Source organism: Miniopterus schreibersii (genome assembly GCF_964146895.1).
Source record: "Miniopterus schreibersii genome assembly, chromosome: Y".
In the NCBI taxonomy this organism is placed as follows: Eukaryota; Metazoa; Chordata; class Mammalia; order Chiroptera; family Miniopteridae; genus Miniopterus; species Miniopterus schreibersii.
In genome coordinates, this window is record NC_138120.1 from 3,167,760 (window position 1) to 3,188,417 (window position 20,658).

Here is a 20,658-nt window from a genome sequence, read left to right on the forward strand (position 1 = left end):
TGCGCTTGAAGATTAGAAGTAAAAATTACCTGTGTACAAATGCAAAGTTTATATCAAACTGCAATCTACTTGAGGTTTGTCTTTTGGCAAAAAGGCAAATAGCATGACAAAAGTACTTTACAGAAACATCAATCTTCTAGCAATGTATAAAAAAAATTAAGAGACTGAAATGAAAGTGAATTTCAGGCAAAAACTACAAAGCTGATATACTTCCTGTTCAATATTTTAAAAAATCAATCCTTGTCAAAACAAAATAATAAAAAAGTAACTGTTTTAAGGAAGAACATAATAACAAGTGAGGTTCTAAAAAGATGCTCATTTAGATATATGGTGATGACTTGTATTTCAGTAAAGAGAAGACGAATAAAATTTAAGGTTAGACACCTTAGGGGTTAGACATTTTAATTTAGAATTCACACATATGGAAGAGGGATTAAAAAGTGCAGGATGCACATAAGAGAGGGGTAGAAGTAAGCCTTCAAAATGGCTAATTTGTGGGTTACAAACAATCTATGTGTCTAAAAAAGAGAATTAAAAAGAGAATTGGCAGTGATGAAAATGAGAACAGAAGAAAGAGACAGTGTGGTAATAAAAGAAAAAAACATTTTTCTAAATGCTAAGAGAAATAAGAATTTCTGAAACCAACATTTCATATTCAAATTTTAAAGTATCAAAAGACAAAATCAATGTGTCTACATGCTGATGTCTGAGTCCTCATTACCAGGTACTTTTCCTCTAACACAATTTACCTAGAGTCCTCTGAGCCTGGTTTATATAACAAAAGCAGCACTGAATAAAGTGGGTTCTAGCTCTTTCTGGGACACTAATTTCCTATATGACCTTGAAACCATTTTTCATCTTTGGACCCACTCCTCCCATCTGTAAAATGAGAGGATGAACTAGTTGCTGCCTGATCAACTGAAACAGCTCTGTGACTGTGGCAGACTCTGGGGGGGGTCCTAGTTAGTTTAGCTATTACCAATTCCCCATCTCACTTTAATATTCAAGGTGTCCCAAAAAATGTATACACACTTTAACTGCTGATAGCTCAATTTTGAAAATGAAATGTAATTTAATAAACACTGTCTTTATAATTATTCAAAGTGTGTGTATACATTTTTTTTGGAGACACCCTATATGCAACCCAATCACACAATATCAATACGCAGTAGAGACTTGAATGCTGAAGTAAGAAGTGTCTGAAATACTAGGGATATCAAATTCCTAAGGAATTTTACTGACAATGAAATTTTCATTTGGCACTTTAATAAGTTTTAAAATATAATTTTTGACAAACTTGATTTTCTCTAACAATCCAGTAATAAACTAAAAGGCAGTAGATGAGAGTAAGAACAACAAAATCATAGAAAAAAATAACAGACTAAAAATAATTAATGTCTAAAATGATAATCTGGGAGTCAGAAAAAGTTATCTTCTACTTGAGAAATCAGAAGTTTTCTATACATTAAAAAATTTTTATTTAAAAAGTTAAAAATAAAGCACACGCCAATTAACATGAAAAGCCCTGTATAAAACAGTGCCATTCTCAAAGAAATGGAAAAGTATCATTACTAGACATATTTCATTGTATCTTGATTATATATGGCTGTGATTAAACAATAACAATTCCTTACATCAAGCTATAAATTTTAAATCCTGAGCCACAAGGAGTAAAATATCCAGATGTATACTCAATTAACCTATTGAGGTAGGAATGCTAACATAAAAAACTGAATATAGCCCAGACATGAAAGCAACCTAAGTGTCCATCAATAGATGAATAGGTAAAGAAGTGATCGATGTATACAATGGAATATTACTAAGCCATAAAAAAGAATGGCTTGTTGCTCTCTCCAACAACATGGATGGACCTACAGGGTATTGCACTGAATGAAGTAACTCAGAGAAAGACAAATTCCAGATGACTTCATTTATATGTGGAATCAAAAAAATAAAAAACACCTCACAGCCCCCCAAAAAACCCCAAGCAGAGCAGAAAAAGACTAGTATAATATAGCAGATACAAAGAACCTTTTGACAGTTGCCAGATGGAAGGGTGTTGGGGGATGGGTGGAAAAGGTGAAGGGGTTCAGAATTCCATATTGGTAGTTACAGAACAGTCATGAAGATGTAAAGTACAGCATGGGGAATATAGTCAGTAATATTGTAGTAACTATACATGGCGTCAGGTGGATATGAGATTTATCAGGGTGATAACTTTTTAAGTTATATAAATGTTTAATCACAGGGGTGTACACCTAAAACTAATATAATATTGTATGTCAACTATAATTGAAAAATAATAAATATTTTTACAAACTTGACTGAAAGTAGCTAGCTTCATGATTAATAAATAAATTTTTAAAAGCAAGTATTGTAATAATCTCCCTCAAATATGTAAAAGCTAAAAGAAATTTAAATTTATAAAATTAAAAAATAATACATCTAAAATCAACACAAAAACTAGATTTCATCACAAACTTCTGCAAAATATTCTTATTTTAAAAATGAAGCAGAATTTACAATAAAGCACTACAACTGCATTGTTTATAACCTTGAGAAAAGGTACCTGACAGATCTAATTCAAATCCTTTCTTTTATAAGTGAAATGAAAACTGAGACCTCCAACTGTTAAATGAACTTTTCCAGGGGCTACTGATAATCATCAGGCAGAATAAAAATGATGAAAATGAATACATTAAAAATGACAGAAATTAGGGAAACAATTTAAATACTGAATTAAAAAAATAATACTACTGATTACTATTTTATAAGATTCTGTAAAACTTATGATTCTTTAAAAACAAGCAATAATTCAAGTCACACAAAGACAATGTAAAAACAGAAACTAATAATGAACATAATTTTTCAGTAAAAGCAGCAAATTAAGAGATGCAATGGTACCTTCCAAGACTTTTGCTACAATGTATTTTAAATAAACAGTTACTGACAAGGTTATATTACCTGATCTAACATTTTAGATTCTAAGTCAACTATAAGCAGCACAATCCAAGTGTATGGTCTCACCTCCCAAGGAAATACCAACACTGGCCAGAATTAGGATCTGCTTCCAATGACTTTTGGAGATACTGAATTGCATAGCTTTCCTTGGTGGCTTTGTCTCCCAGTAGATCCACATTATGATGCATCCATCCTATAATTTAAAAATCATAAGCATTTACCCATAATTCAACTATTCTACTAGTTTTAAAAATACCATGAGGAGCACAAATTAAAATACCCTTTCAGTACATTTACTTATCTTGGATCAAACTTCCCCCAAATTTAAAACTACCAAAGATAGCTATAGGAAAGTCTAGTTCACAGAAAAAGATACAATCAAGGGCTCTTAAAGTACAGAGAGAAATTCAACTGATTTGGGGTACTGAATTGGCACTAAATAGATTAGAAGCTTTAGCCTTTTTTCTAAATTTAAGTTGGAAAAATCCAACTTATGAGTCAAATAATATAAAGAAGATTAATTTACCATTCCTTTAAAGGTTAATGTATTTTTTGAAAAAATCTAGCAAGTCTATGTTTATTTGTAAGAAACAGATAAAAACATATAATCAAAGATAAACCACTGGTTATTTTCATTAACATTTGACCAAGAATAAAAACACCGAACAGAAAACCTCTAAGGCTATAATGAAATCTAAATGAAAAATAGGTTCAAAGACTTAGAGCACTACAGAATGATTAATAAAAAGGTTTAGAATTAAAGCTACTAAGACAATGAAAGATTGTATCATGATAAAAATGTTAATTTAAGACAAATAGAAACCAATGTTTGAGTTGTGAGTCAATCCAAGTGCATTAAATTACCTTTGTAAAACTAACACTTAGGCAAACTATTTAGTTGCTTTTAATGTGACAGATAAAATAGTGTCATTATCAAAATATTCATATTATCACTCATAATTTTGATTAAAATTTAGAAATTACTTGATCAATATAAGATAGAAACAGCTAAAATAAAAACAAACAATATATACAACCCAAATATTAAACACAGACATGATAACCAAAAATATGACTTACTATATCTCTAAGTATAAAAATTACTTTTGGACATCAGATTTTCTCTTTTAACTCATAAAAATATAATAAATTGATAAAGAAAATGTAGAATATTCTTTCACTTTTGGTAAGATGTTTATATTAATTCATATTTTAAAGAGACTTATGAAAGCAAGCTCAAAAGCCACTTACTAGCTATGTGAATGATTTTAATTCAATTTAACTTCAGGGAGTGCTAAACACATGCAAGTATTCAAACCTCCTTCAGAAGGAAAAGTACTAGAATATCACAGAATTTAAAAGAACTAGCTACATTGAAACACTATGTCTAGAATCATTTTGAGATGAATTGTGCTAGACATTGGGTGTCAACTCTGGACAGAAGAGAAGTAATACATTTATAGTAGAAAAATTTATAATATAAAGTATTCATTTTAAGTGCAATTTGAAAATAATACATGTCACAATCCTAAAACAGAAATCTCAATAAAAACCAACTTTCAAATCATAAGTTAAAATTGTTCCCCTGCATCCCAAACTTTTCTAAATTAATGCAATATATAATAAAAAGTAAATTTTTATGTACCTAACTGTTGTAAAACAGTTGCTTTTACTTGTGCAGGTAGGTTTTCTGTCTGTAAAAGTTGTTCATAGGCTTCTTTTGCAAAATGATACTTCTGCTAAAGAGTAAAAAAAAAAAGAGGAATATTCATAGAAAAATAAAATAAATCTTTAAACAGAAATACTCTACATTATAAAAAGGAGCTGCTGACTTGATTTAGTTAACTTCTCAAGTAATAAAATAAACTAATACTAATTCACATTTGTAAAATGGCTTGTGTATAAAGATATCATTTTTTTTTTTAATCCTCATCTGAGAATATTTTTTTCATTGCTTTTTGGGGAGGGGGAAGAGAGAGAGAGAGAGAGAGAGAGAGGAAGGGAGACTGACTGTTTACCTCCCACCCTGACTGGGGCCAGGGGATTAAGCCTGCAACTAAAGTACGTGCCCTTGGCCAAAATCGAACCTGGGACCCTTCAGTCCTAGGGCCAGTGCCCTAACCACTGAACCATACTGGCTTAGGGTAATAATAATTTAAGCTTTTATTATAAAAAAAAATCGGAAAATAAAGTGCTAATTTATTAACCAAATATTTCTTTAAACCAGGACAGCTTTGTTTCAGAATAGCTAAAAAAATAAAGTATCTTTCCAAATAACAAGGTGTCAGCAAATGACATTTAAAAAATCTGCTGTAGCCTGAAAGTTACAAAGAAAATTATTTCAATTTCATATGTTACTTACTATCAGAAAGCTGGAGACTTATTGTATTATCAAATGTATAATTAGCCTAGAAAAACTTTCAAAGATATGCACAAATTTTTAATAAGCAAATACAGCCAGTGCTACTATCCTTTACAAATGTAAGACAAGTAATTAAAATCTTAATATTGAAATACAGTTGACCCTTGAACAATGTACTGCTTAGGGATGCTGACCCCTATGAAGATGACAATCTATTTTTAACTTCTGAATTGCCCCGAAACTTAACTACTAATAGTCCACTGTTGACTGGAGGCCTTAGTAGTAACAAACAGTTGATTAATACATATTTGTGCCCTGACTGGTTTGCTCAGTGGTTATAGAGTGTTGGCCTGCAGACTGAAGGGTCTCAGGCTCATTTTTGGCCAAGAGCATATACCTGCGCCAGAGGCAACCAATTGATGTTTCTCTCTCTGTCCCATTCACTCTCTGAAAAACAATGGAAAAAAATATCACTGGGTGCTGGAAAAAAACAACCCCCCCCACATATTTTGTAAGTTACCTGTATTATATATGTATAGTCTTTTGTTGTTCTTAATCCTTAAGGAAAGTTATTTTTCCCATTGATTTCTTAGAGAGAGTGAAGGGGAGGGAAGAAGAGCTGGGTAGAGAGAGATCAATGTGAAAGAGACACATCAACCAGGCCAGGGATCAAACCTGCAACCCATGTACATGCTCTTGACCAGGAATTGAACCTGAGACCCTCCAGTCCACAGGTTGACACTCTAAGCTGCTGAGCTACACAGGGCAGGGCTATATGTGTATTCTTTACAATAAAGTAAACCAGAAAATATGCTAATAAACTCATAAAATACACTTATAGTACTGTATGCATTTACTGAGGCGGGGGGAATCAATGTATATAAGACCTGCACATTTAAAAACTATTATTCAACAATCAACTGTATACTATTTCCCAAATATTCTTGAAAAAAAGAAAGAAGTGTTTTTAAAAACATAACATTTTCCATTGTTATGACATAATAATATTAATAATGTTTAAGGTACAAATTTCTAAATGAGTGTATTGTGTACAGCTCTTTCAAAAATTATTAAGACTAAAACATATTACTGTTATTGTGATATATTTAACTCCCCCAAACAAAAGGGAAAACTAACAAGAGAAAACTTAACCCTAGCCAGTGATTAGAGCATTGGCCCATGGACTGAAGAGTCCTATGTTTGCTACCTCAGTTGCAGTCTGATCCCCAGCCCTGGTTGGGGCACCTGCAGGAGACAACCAATTGATGTGTGTGTGTGTGTCTCTCTTTCCTTTCTGCTCTCTCTGAAAAGCAACAGAAAAAATATCCTTGGGTGAGGATTAAAAATAAAAAATAAAAAACTCAAAATATGTTATGTTTAAAATATAGTTGAAAAACCAATAGCTTGAGGCATTTTTTTAAATCCTCACCTAAACATATGATTTTATTAATTTTTAGGGAGAGGGAAAAGGAGAGAGGGAGGAGGGGAGAGAGAGAAGAAGAGAGGAAGAGAAACATGCAAAGGTTGCCTTTCTATCACATTCCAACTAGAAATGGAACGGGAAATCTTTTGGTGTACGTGACAATGTTTAACCAACTGAGCCACTGTGGCTGGGCATTTTAAAAAATATGATAAAAGGAGGATGAAATTTAGGGACAGGTATATTAAATGAGCAGAGTAATATACTTAATTCAAATAAATGTATCAACTGGGACTTAAAAAACCCTGAGTTTTTACTCTAAATGTGACAAGAAAAGTAGAGGGGAAAACACTTCATTATTTTTACCTCTTGCATATATACACATACAGATAGATAAGCATACCACAATTTAAACAAATGTATCAATTCCTAAAAATGGCAATGTACACAGGATACTTTCCCAAACAAGCAAGCGTGTGCACAGACACCAGGAAAGTTGCAGGATATAAAATTAATAGTTTAAAAAAAAATCAGTTGTGTTTTCTATACACTAGTAAAAAATTCAAAAAGGAAAACAATTCCATTTATAAGAGTATTAAAAGATGAGTTTATCAACAATGTTTCAGACTTTTACAAGATACAGTAATATCTATAACCATTCATCTGTCAACGAACATTATCCATTCTCTTGTAAATTATTTCCTGATTCTAGCTATTGTGAATACTGCTGCAATAAATATAGAAGGGCTAATATCTCTTTGAGACCTTGATTTCAATTATTTCAAGTACTTGGACTTCAACTATTTTAAGTCTATTGCATCATACAGTAGTTCTATTTTAAATTTTTTGAAAAATCTTCATGCTGTTTATCATTAACAGCTGCACCATTTCCTGTTCCCATTAACAGTATGCTAAGTTCCAATTTCTCCACATCCTTGCTTTTGTTTTTGATGATAGTCACCTTCATAAGTTTGAACTATCTCAATTATGGTTTTGATTTGCATTTTCCCCATTATTGCTGACATTGAACATTGTCTCCCAAAACCCGTTGGTCATTTATATATCTTCTCTGGAGATGTAAATGTCCCTTACATACTTTCAAGGATAACCCCATTATTAGTGGATGCCCTCCCGCGCCCACAGGACACACAGCCATACAGGACTCCACACATACGGACAAATGGACTAACAGACTATAACTGACTTGGATGCTGAACTACAACCAGCAGCAACATGAAACAGAAACTCTGGACACTGGCCCTGTTTCTGGCTCTGGTGGAAGCCCAGCTGCAGCTTTTCCAGGGCCAGCTTAAGTGGCAGGGGAAACTTTGGAACCCCAAAAATGTAACTCCATGCCAATAAAATCTTTTGCACTTCCCATCCTCCCATAGGAGCCTCTGAAAATGCTGATTTCGGCAACAATCTCATTGTGTATTCTTGACACTGTCAAATATCAGTTGACCATATATATGTGGATTTACTTCTGGCCCTCAATTCTGTTCCAATGGTCTGTATTGCTGGCTCTGTGTGAATAATGAAATCATAATGTTTTTGTCCCTGTAACTTCACACTATTTCAAAATCAGAAAATGTGATACCTCCAGCTCTGTTCTTCTTTCTCAAGACTGATTTGGTTATTTGTATGTGCTCTTATAATTCCATTTGAATTATAAAATTGTTTTCTTCTACATCTGTAAAAAAACATGTCACTGGCATTTATACAGAAATTGCCTAAAATCTGTGGACCTTAGTACGAACAATTTAATATTGTCTTCTGAAAACACAGGGAATGTCTTTTCATTTGTTGTTATCTTCCTTCATCAATGTTCTGTACTTTTTAGTATACAAACCTTTCACCCCCTTAGATAAGTGTATTTCTAAGTATTTTATTATTTATGATTTTATTTACTTGAAGGCATTATGCTAAGTGATACACTAGTCACAGACAAATACTGCATGTCTGCCCTTATATAAGGTATCCAAAGTAATTAAAATTCCTAGACTCAAAGAGTGAAATGGTGGTTGTTAGGAGCTCAGAGAAGGTGGTAATGGGGAGTTATTAATTAAAAAGAATCAGGTTTCAGTTAAAAACAGTAAATAAGACCTACTATGAGACCTACTATGCAACACTGTACATATAGTCAACAACACTGCACTGTACACTTAAAAATATTGAGAGGGTGGGTCTCATGTTAAATATGCTTACCAAAGTAAACATTTTTAAAAACACACAAAGACATCACAAAACTTTTTGAAATATTTAAAGTACAAATGGAAAGAATATAATATTCATGATTTGGAATTATTAAGTTGATACACTACTCAAACCAATTGACAGATTCAACATAATCTCTTTCAAAATTGCATTGCATTTCTTGCAGAAATTTTAAAAAACATCCTAAAATCCATATGGAAATATAAAGGACCTCAAAATCAAACAACTTTGATAAACAAAACAAACTGAAATTGGGGGACTTACACATCCTGAGTTAAAAACTTATTTCTGTGATCAATTACATGTTCATCTCTTTCCTTCATCACTACAACAAAATTATAGTAATCAAAACACTATGACACTATAATAAAATGTACATAAAGACCAATGGAACAGAACCGAGAGTCCAGAAATAAACTCTCACATATCAGGTCAACTGATTTTCAACAGTGGTGCTGAAACCACTCAACAATGTCTAAATGGTGCTGGAAAAATCAGATATCCACATGGTAAACTATTATCTTATATGTCACACAAAATTTAACTGAAAATAAATCAAAGACCTAAAAGTAAGAAGTACAACTATAAAACTCAGAGAGAAAAAACAGAGAAAGTCTTCATGACCTTGAATTCTGCATTTTATATATACACCAAAACCACAGGCAACAACAAAACAAATTAGACTTCATCATAATGAAAACTTCTGTACATCAAGCCCAGCCAGTATGGCTTTGCAGTTGAGCATCAACCTATGATCCAGGAGATCAATGTTCGATTCCCACTTGGGATGAATGCCTGGGTTGTGGGCTCAATCACTGGTGGGGGTGTGTCCAGGAGGGAACCGATCAATGACTCTCTCTTATCACTGATGTTTCTCTCTCTCTCTCTCTCTCTTCCTCTCTCTGAAATCAATAAAAACGTATTCAAAAAAAAAAAAAACCCAAAAAACAAACTTCTGTGTATCAAAGGAAAGTATCAAGAGAGTAAAAATGAGGAGAATGAAAGAAAATACTTGCAAATAATATATCTCATAGTGGATTAATAGTCACAGAGTAAATAAAGAACAACACCAATTGATCAATCCACTCAAAACCTGAAAATATATTTCCACAGAGAACTATATTTCTGTAGAAAGATATCACATAGCCAACAAAAACATGAAGAGTCTCTGAAAACCAGTCATTACTAGGGAAATTCAAATCATATCACAATAGTATACAATTTCACAACAACTAAAAAGTATATTATTAAAAATACAGGCCCTGGCCAGGTTGCTCAGTTGGCTGGAGCTTTGTCCGGTATACCAAAAGGTTGTGGGTTCCATTCCAAGTGGGGCGTGTGAGTAAGGCTGCTGATCACATTTCTCTCTCACACTGATGTCTCTCCCTTTTTCTTTCTTTCAAATCAATAAACATATCCTCGGGTGAGGATAAAAAAAAAAAATCTTCTTAAAAACATAAAATAAGTGCTGGCAAAGATGTGGGGAGATACAAACTCTACATGTATCTGGTAGAAAAATAAAAGGGTGTAATTACTGTGGCGCCTCAAAAAATTAAAAATAGCCCGCCTGGGTGTGGTTCAGTGGTTAAGCGTCGACCTAGGATCCAGGCGATCGGGGTTCAATTCCCGGTCAGGGCACATGCCCGGGTTGCGGGCTGCAGCCGATCAATGACTCTCTCATCATTGATGTTTCTATCTCTCTCCCCCTTCTCCTTTCCTCTCTCTGAAATCAATAAAAATATATTAAAAAAAAATTAAAAACATTAATTACCTACCATATGACCCAGCAATTTCAGTAACTATATACCCCCCAAAAGACTGAAAACAGCCTCCAATAGATACTTCTATTCCAATGTTTTAAAGTAGCATATTCATAATTGCCAAAGGTTAAAAACAACCCACAACTCCACCCACAGATGAATAAAAACAAAATATGTTATATATCCATACAACAGAGTGTTACTGAGGTGTAAGAAATAAAATTTTCATACATGCTGCAACATGAGCAAGACATTCTATTTATATGAAGTATCTTGAATTCACAAATTCAGAGGGGAGAATGATGACTTATTGCTTACTGGTTACAGAATTTTTATTTAGAGTGATGAAAAGATTTTCTATTTTGGTAATGCCTTCACAACATTGTCAATTAGTTAAAGCCAACAAACTGCACTCTCAAAAACAGATAAAACAGAAAATTTTAAAGTATAAATATTTTGCCACAAAAAGTGAAATGAAAGATAATATTAAGACTCATATTTGCTATAATATGCTACTATTAAAAAAATTAAAAATATACAAATGTATTTTTATATACTTAACATCTAAATAAAGGAATTCTGAACATTTTCAGGGATGTTAATATATAAAAGTGTTCTTTGAAAAGAAGTAGCATGAGAAGTGAAAGGATAAAGAAAATAGTTTTACGTGTATACATTTCATTTCAAATCTTGCAAATTTACCCAATAAAAATATTAATACAAACAATAATCAGAAAAACTCAGGAAAATTTCCACCCAAATGATCTGCCCTATAAAAAGTAATAAAAGGAATCCTGAAGGCTACCATAAAAGGATACTAGAAAGTAACTTGAAGCTTTATAAAGAAGAAAATTGTAAAGTATATACACAGACTTAAAAAGTCAGTATTACTATGTTCTTAACTTTTTGTTCCTGTATATCAAATTCCAGCACAATAATATAAATGTGTTAATAAGCAAATTTCACAAGTGTAATTTGTGAAAATAAGTTAAGGGGGTATAGAACACATCCAAAGAAAAATTTTTGTAATGTATGTTACTGAAAACAAGTTTTTACCAATAGAAATTAGACTTAAAATTTTAGGATGCCAATAATTAAACAAATGGTAAACACATTAACAAGCATACATTGTAAAAAAAATCAGCCAAAAAAGGAAGCAGTTAACAGATAAACAGGAACATAAAACTCTAAGACTAGGAAAGAAAGAGCAACAGGGCAGAACAAAGAAAGCCCTTCCTTTTCAGAAATTACCATAATGTAATGGAATTAACTCTATATTCAAATGTCTGAGGTTGGCAAAAATGCATAAAAACAAACTGCTATGAATGCTGTATCCACAAGACACACTTTACTTCCAAAGACACAAAGAAGTTAAAAGTGTAAAAGAAGGTATTCAATATTAATAGTAAACAGCTGAGCTGGTGTGGCTCAGTGGTTGAGCATCCACCCAGGAACTAAGAGGTCACCAGTTCGATTCCTAGTCAGGGCACAGGCCCAGTGGAGAGCTAGCTCCCCAGTGTGGGGCATGCAGGAGACAGCTGATTGATGATGTTTCTATCTCTCTATCCTGCTCGTTTCCCTTCTCTCTCTAAAAATCAATAAAAATAAAAAAAGTTGTAAAAATATTAATAGTACCCAAGAGACAAATGAGGTGGTACTAATATCCAAAAAAGACATGTTAAGTCAATAACTTACATAAGACAAAAATAAACACTTAGGTTGATTGAAAAATGAAAGTCAAGTCTTGAAGATATAACACTTAAGAAAATAAACACCTAAACAGTACCCCAACATATGTCAACATTGACAGAATTAAAGAGTGATACAGCTCTACAACCTGAGTTATAAAAGGTCAAGATAGTATTTTCAATAATGAATATAACAACAGAATATTAGATCAAAAGTAGAGTAAATGAAAACCATGGAGGGGAAGGAATCCAACATGGCAGTGGTACAACGTGGAAGGAAGTTACACTCACCTCCTCCCAGGACCATATCGATATTACAACTAAATTACATAACAATCAACCTAGATGACCAACTAAAGACTAGCTAAAGAGAAGTCTTATAATCAGGGACTTTACAAAAGCCACTTTGAGACTGGTAGGAAAAGGGACACATGAAAACACCTGGCCCTACATGCACATGGGGTGGCTGAGAAATGGATTAATGTCTCAAAGGCAGAGGTCCCTCTGAGAAGTGTAGGAACCACTGGCCAGGCTCCCAGCCTATAGAACCAAAGCCAGAAAGAGGAGCCCACTTAACACTTAGCTGTAAAAATCAGCAGGGATGGTGTCTGTCTAGGTAAGACAAACGGCTACAGGAACACAGGTATCCTTCTAAACAGAACCAGTGCATAGAATCCCATTCATGGGCATTCACTCTGGGTTTCCTAGGATCAGTCTAACAAGACTGGTCTCACAAGCAGAAATTTGGTTGTGAGGTTTCAGGTACAGGGTGGAAAGACAGCTGCTAATGTCCTGAGTGCTGAGTCCCTTACCTGAGTCCCTCTCACACTCCACTCCCAGTGTTAGCCTGAGAACCTGTACTAGTCACTACATATGCAATATCTGACGTCCGGCCTTGCCATGTTCACATCCAGGGGAAGGATCTGCTTTCAACCCCCAGGCAGGGGCCACATTGCAATTTTCCTTGAAAAACTCTCAAGGAACTTTGGGCAAAAACAGCAAGTGCCAGAAACACAAAAAGAGAGACCAAGTAGTGTGGTATTATTAGAGAGAGAACAATTGTTTCTCTGTGTGCCAAAAGGTGCCATCATTCCTATGGAGAGCCAGGCTTCCACACAACCAAATTTCAATCTGTTTTATCCTGATGAACTCTACAGGCTCCACCTTCATGATTTCCTTAAACCTTGCCCCACCACAAAGGCCTGATAATCCCAGGAGGTTGGTACACTCTTGATGTACCTGAGGCTTTTGCTGAGTAGCATGAGGACCAGCAATGGTGAGTGCCACCCCTGCATACCTATTGATTCACTGAGGCCATGCCTCATACAACTCCGGGGGCTCTCACAGAGGTTGAGCCTAAAGGGCAGCATGCAGTTGACTGTGGATCTCAAAATTCCTTATACCTTCTATTGACCTGCCTAAGGCACAGTACAGGTGGCAGCCAACCTCAGTGTGCAGCTTAGCCCCTCCCACACAATCCCAGTATAGCAGTCAACTACCAAACATGGGTCACCTTGTAGCTCCTAGCAGATAACCAGGTAGCCCAGGGCCAGTCACAGGTAGTATCTGATATTGATGAACACAGAAGTCTCTCACAAGGGCTACTAAAACCAACATGACCCAATGAACTAGACAAGTGGGCTGTCAAAAGGAAGGTCAAGGTTGGATATAGAGCTTGCTGGAATGAATTCTGCTTCATGGGGTCAGACCCTGCACAGAAGCTCATACACTGTAGTCCAGGTTAATTCTCAGGCAGCCTGAGGGTTAAACCCACACAGATGAGCCACAGCAATCAAGACTCATTTGCAACTGGAGGGCTCAAGATACAATACAAGGGATATTCTTGGAGTACCTAGCTCAGATGATCAACGAGACTGCCTAAATTGTACATGACACCTACTACATAAGGCCATCATGTGAAGAGTAGGAGACATAGCAGAACTATCTAATACACAGAAACAATACAAAGACGCAGAACAAAATGGGATGATAGAGAAACAAACAAACACCAGGAGAAAATGGTCGAAAGAAAAAACATACACTAAATGAAATGAAGGTAAGCCATCTATCAAATACAGAGTTCAAAATAATGGGTATTAGTATATTCAAGGAAGTTAGGGGGAAAAAAGCCAGTCAGAAATGAAGAATACAATACTGAAATGAAGAATACGCTTAGATGAAGCAGAGAATTAAATAATAGCTTAGATGAAGCAGAGAATTAAATCAGCAATTTGGAAAGCAATGAGGATAAGTCATATAAGTCAGAGTAAGTAGAATATTACATGATCTCATTTATATGTGGAATCTAATGAACAAAATAAAGTGATGAACAAAATAGGTCCAGAGGCATGAATGCATAGAACAGACTGACAGATCTCAGAGGTGAGGGGAGTGGTGAAGACAAGAAGAGATTAACCAAAGAACTTACATGCACATATGTATAGTCCTTGGACATAGACAATAGTGTGGTAAGGGACTAGGGTGGGGAGGGGGCTGGAAAGGGGGAGAATGGGGAGGAAACAGGGGTTACCTGTACTAGTGTAAAAAATGAATAAATAAGTAAATAAGGCACCTCTGAGACAACATGAAGTGAAACATTCACATCATGGCAGCACCAGAAGTAGAGAGAGCAAGGGATACTGAGCCTGCTTAAAAATATAATGACTGAAAACTTCTCTAATCTGGTGAAGGAAAAAAATACACAAGTCAAGGAAGGACAGAGAATACCAAACAAGATGAACCAAAAGAAGCCCTAACTAAGACATCATAATTAAAATGGCAAAGGTTAAAAATAAAGAGTGTCTTAAAAGCAGCAAGAAGAGTTAGTTACCTACAAGGGAGCTTCCATAAGACTGTCAGCTGATTTCTCAACAGAAACACTATAGGCCAGAAGGGATTGGCATGAAATATTCAAAGTGATGAAAAGAAAAACCTACAACCAAACTACTCTACTCAGCAAGGCTATAATTTAAAATTGAAAGAGAAATAAAGAGCTTCCGAAAGAAGTAAAAGCCAAAATGGTTTCTCCACATGAAACTAGTATTACAGGAAATGTCTTAAAAACCAATGTACATAACTTCATACATTACTGCTAAAAATACTTTCTTGCTAAAAAATGCTAACCATCACCTGAACCTTCAGCCAAGTCAATCCATATGCTGGTGGAGGGCAAGTCTTCATGTTGATGGTTACTGACCTAATAGGATGATGGTTGCTGAAGTTTGGTGGCTGGAAAATTTCTTGAAGTAAAACAATAATGAAATTTACCACACTGATTGACTCTTATTTTCACCAAAGATTTTTCTATAGTGTGAGATGATGTTTGATGGCATTTTACGCAGAATTACTTCAAAACTGGAGTCAATCCTCTTAATCGCTGCTGCTGCTTTATCGACTACGCTTATGTAATATTTAAATCCTTTACAGTAATCTCTCCAATCTTCTCAGCATTTCACCTGAAGTGATTTCATCTCAAGAAACCACTCTCTTTGTTCATCCATAAGCAGCAACTCCTCAGTATTTAAAAGTTTTACCTTAATTGTGGTTCTCCTGCTGTTTCCAACACATGGTTATTTCCTCCACTGAAGTAAGAAAACCCTCCAGGTCAACCATGAGATTTGGAATTGTTAGACTAGGCAGCTAGAAAGCTATGAGCTGGGAGAGGCTGCTGGGGCTTGGAGGCAGTGTGAGATGTGACAAACTGAAAACAGAAAATGCAGGTGGCTGGACCCTATGTGAGTAGGACAGATTCTGAGACCTACAGGATGAGGTCTAACTAGTGGCATAGCACATAGATGAAGAAGCCTTATAGCTTAAAGATACATTTTTTTAGACAGGGACGAAGTGGCTTGCTCCTTGCCTAGGAGCATTCCAGCCTAAGGGTATAAATCCTCTGAACTCCCAAATATGGGGGCACTCAGTTTGGCCTCGGCCAGTTGAGTTGTCTGTTCACGTCCTATCTGGGTGTATTTCTTTCCTACAAATAAACCCTTGGCTGCTTTTGCTGCCACTTTGTTCTCTTGTTTGAATTCATTCCTACAAGCAAAACAAGAATTGGGGGTGCAGGTAATCTCCAGCCAGAGACCCGATGATCACCGCGGACAGAATCAATTTCTTCCCAAACCCTACTGTTGATATTTTGACCTCTTCCCACAAATCACAAATGTTCTTAATGGGATCTACAGTAACTCTTTCCCAGAAGATTTTCAATTTACTATGCCCAGAGCCATTGGAATTAACACTACCTATGACACCCATAGTCTTATGAAATGATTTTTTGTTAATCCTCACCTGAGGATATTTTTTCCATTCCTTTTCAAAGAGAACGGAGGGGAGAGAGGGAGGAATGGAGGGAGAGGAAGAGGGGGAGGGGGGAGGAAAAGGGGGAGGGGGGAGAGAGAGAGAAAGAAAGATCAATGTGAGAGGCACATTTACTGGTTGCCTCTAGCAGGAGCCCCAACTGGGGGCAGGAAGCAAACTTGCAACCCAGATACGTGCTGCCTTTGACTGTGATTGAACCTTCAACCCTTCTATGTGAAGGCCAATGTTCTAACCACCAAGCAACACTGGCAAGTGAAATGTAATTCTTAAATAATAAGATGTGAAAATTGAAAATGACTCCTTGATCCATGGACTGCACAATGAATGATGTAGTAACAGGCAAGAAAACTAATTATATCGCATACCCCAAGAGCTCTTGGGTGACAAGGTACACTGTCAATCAACAGTAACACTTTGAAAAGAATCATTTTTTCTTTTAAAAAAAATATGTTTTTATTGATTTCCGAGAGAAGGGAGAAGGGAGAGATAGAAAGAAACATCAATGAGGAGAGACAGTCATTGATCAGCTGCCTCCTGCATGCCCCCTGCTGGAAATGGAGCCCACACTCAATGGATTTTCATGTGCCTTGACCAGGTATTGAATTGTGACCTTCTGGTTCATGGGTTGACGCTCAACCACTGAGCCATTCCAGCCAGACAGAAATCTTTTTCTCTGAGCAGGTCTCAATATTAGGTTTACAATATTCAGTAAAACATGTTGTAAACAGATAGGCTGTTGTCCAAGCTCAACAGTCCTATTTATAGAGCAAATTTAGCACAATTTTAAAGGCTCTAGGGTTTTAATGTAACGTCACCATAAAGTCACCAGCTTTGTTGATTCCTACCTAACAAGACAGTCAGCCTGTCCTTTGTAGCTTTGAAGCCAGGCATTGACTTCTCCTCTAAAGCCATGAAAGTCTTATATGGCATTTTTACCCAATACAAGGCTGTTCTGTCTACATTGAAAATCCACTGAGTATAACCACCATCACTTATCTTCCTAGCTAGATCCACTGTATAACCTGCTGCAGCTTCTGCATCAGCACTTGCTGCTTCACTTGCACTTTGATGCTGTGGAGACAGCTTCTTCCCATAAATCCCATGAACCAATCTCTGCTAGTTTCAGACTTTTCTTCCACAGCTTTCTCACCTCTTTCAGCCATCACAGAATAAAAGAGTGATGGGATCTTGATTTGGAGTAGGCTTTGGCTTAAAGAACTGTTGCTGTTTTGATATTCTTTGCAGACCACAACAACTTTATTCTGTGCAGCAATAAGGCTATTTCACTTTACCATTCATGTGTTCATTGGAGTAGCACTTTTCATTTCCTTCAAGAACCTTTACTTTGCATTCACAACTTGGGTCTTTGGTGGTAGAGAAGTAACTTTTGGTCTGTTTTGGTTTTCAACATGCCTTCCTAAGCTTAATCATTTCTAGTTATTTATTTAAAGTGAGAGATGCACTAATATTTCACTTGAACCCTTAGTGTCCACTGTATGGTTAACCTCAATACTGCTATGTTTCAGGGTACAGGAAGACTTGAAGAGAAGTGAGAAAGATGGGAGAACTACTAGTTGGTAGAGCACAGCAACATTTATAGATTAAGTTGCTGTTCAATGCATGGATACAGTTTGTGGTACCCCAAAGCAATCACAATATTAACCTCAAAGATAACTGATCACAACTGACCATAACATAATAATGAAAAACTCTGAAATGTGAGAATATCCAAAATTTGAGACAGAGATATGAACTAAAAAAACGCTATTGGAAAAATGGTCGACATAGGGTTGCCTTCAATATGAAAAACGCAGTATTAAGCAAAGCGCAACAAAGCAAAGCATAATAAATGAGGTTTGCCTGTATTAATTCAATTCCTTTGATAGAGGACTATTCTGCTTGATTCTCCTTAAGTGAATATTGGTTGGTAATTTGTGTCTTTCAAAGAATTGGTCCATTTTATGTAAGTTGTCACATTTGTGGGCACAAAGTTATTAAGACATACCTAATTTCCCTTATTCCCTGATAAAGTTGTGATATTATGGTTAGGTTTTTGTTTCTGTTTGATTTGGCTAACGTTTCACCTACATAGCTGGTGAAACATTATTTCTGGGTATATCTGTGGCTGAGGAAAGAAGAATGTGATCTTCACCAACATAGCTGGCTTTAACCAATCTGTCAGGGGCCCAAGTACAAAAAAGAAAGGCAGAGAAAGGGCAGCTCTGCTCACTTAACACTTGAGCTGGTGCTCGGGCTTTCAGATTTTGACTGAAGTTTCTCCAGCTTGCATATGGGAGACCCTGGAAATCTCAGCCTTCATAAGTGCATAAGGAAGATCAATTATACAGGGTGTCCCAAAAATATATATACAGTGGTACCTCAGTTTTCTAACGTCTCTGTTGATGAACACTTTGGTTTATGAACACCATAAACCCAGAAGGAAACGCTTCGGTTTTCGAACACTCCTCAGTAGTCGAACATGCCACACGGCTTCTGATGAGTGCAAGATCCTGAGGCCTAGCTGTCCCATGCTGATCCCTTGGTTTTCAAGTGTTGCAGAACTTCAACGATCTTCTGGAACAAATTATATTCGAAAACCGAGGTACCACCGTACACATTTTGAATGATTATAAAGTCAGTATTTATTAATATATAGCCCATTTTCAAAATTTAAAAGAATCTACAGAAATGAATCATTTTTTTGTCAATGCCTGTTTTTAAACTGATGACTGTTCTGGTCCAGGCACTGCTGAGAACTTGAAGCAATGAAATCACAAACATCAAGAATCATTTTGTTTTTTTAAAAAAAGAATAATTTCATTCGCTATGTGTGTGTCCTCAATTGGTCGACTGTTGCCTATTTTGTACCATAAACGTTATTATTTACATATCCCCATAAAAAAACCCCAAAAACCTTAGTCTGGCTTCACACATTATTCAAATCAGTTAAACCTGAAAAGGAGTGACAATTAAGTGAGTTATTAGCTATTATAATTGTGTATATAATTTTGCAGTACACCCTATATACGACCTCAAACACACAATTATGTGTATGTTACATACCATTGCCCTATTAGTTCTGTTTCTCTGGAAAACCCTGGCCAATAAAAGTGACAATCCCACTATCCTTTTTAATATTGGTGATTGTGTCCTCTCTTTTTCTTGGTTGGCTGGGATTGAGGTTTCTCAAATCTGATATTCTCAAAGAACTAGTTTTCAATTTTGTTCATATTGCTTTCCTTTTCAGTTTCACTGATTTCTGAACTTTTCCTCTTTTTTCTTTTTAATCCTTTCAGAAAGGGGGGGGGCGGGGAGTGAGAGAGACAGACAGACAGACACACTGATATGAGAGAGACACATTGACTGATTGCCTCCCCAACTTGCCCCAACTGGGGCCTGGGATGGGGCCTGCAACAGAGGTACATGTCTTTGGCTGGAATCAAACCCAGACCCTTCAGTCCAAAGGCTCACGTCCTAACCACTGAACCAAAATGGCCAGGGCTAAACTTTTCTTAATTCCTTACTTCTGCTTGCTTTAGGCTTCATTTGTCTTCGAAGAAGAAAATGATATCCTATAAATTTTGAGAGTTTGTTTTCACTTTAATTTTAGTTAAAAATTTTATTTATTTTTTATTTCTTTAGACCCATGGTTTAGCATTGTACTGTTAATTTTTACCTATCTTGCCATTATTTATAATTACACTGTGTTCTAACAATGTATTTAATATAATTTGTACTCTTAATATATTTCTGTGCATTTCATGGGCAGAAAGGTTTTATATGTTTATGAACATTGAACGTGTCCATGAAAAGTGTTGCATTCTACTACTAGCAGTGTGCCCTATATAGGTCAATTCAATTCATAGTATCATTAATAATACTGTAATTTACACTGACAAGATGACAATATCCTGTCCAAGATAATTTTTTTTT

General features: G+C 35.6%; 1 protein-coding gene across 4 annotated transcripts in view; it reads right to left on the reverse strand.

Annotated features, from left to right (window-relative positions):
• Nucleotides 1–20,658, reverse strand: part of LOC308552009 (lysine-specific demethylase 6A-like) — a 252,461-nt gene that overhangs the window by 87,755 nt on the left and 144,048 nt on the right. For all 4 annotated transcript variants that reach the window (XM_081126956.1, XM_081126954.1, XM_081126955.1 and 1 more), the window contains 2 exons: nucleotides 4,607–4,700; nucleotides 3,028–3,154 (listed from right to left, as the gene is read on the reverse strand). In XM_081126956.1, the coding sequence (XP_080983082.1) occupies nucleotides 3,028–3,154; nucleotides 4,607–4,700 (221 nt within the window). The remainder of the gene's footprint in view (nucleotides 1–3,027; nucleotides 3,155–4,606; nucleotides 4,701–20,658) is intronic.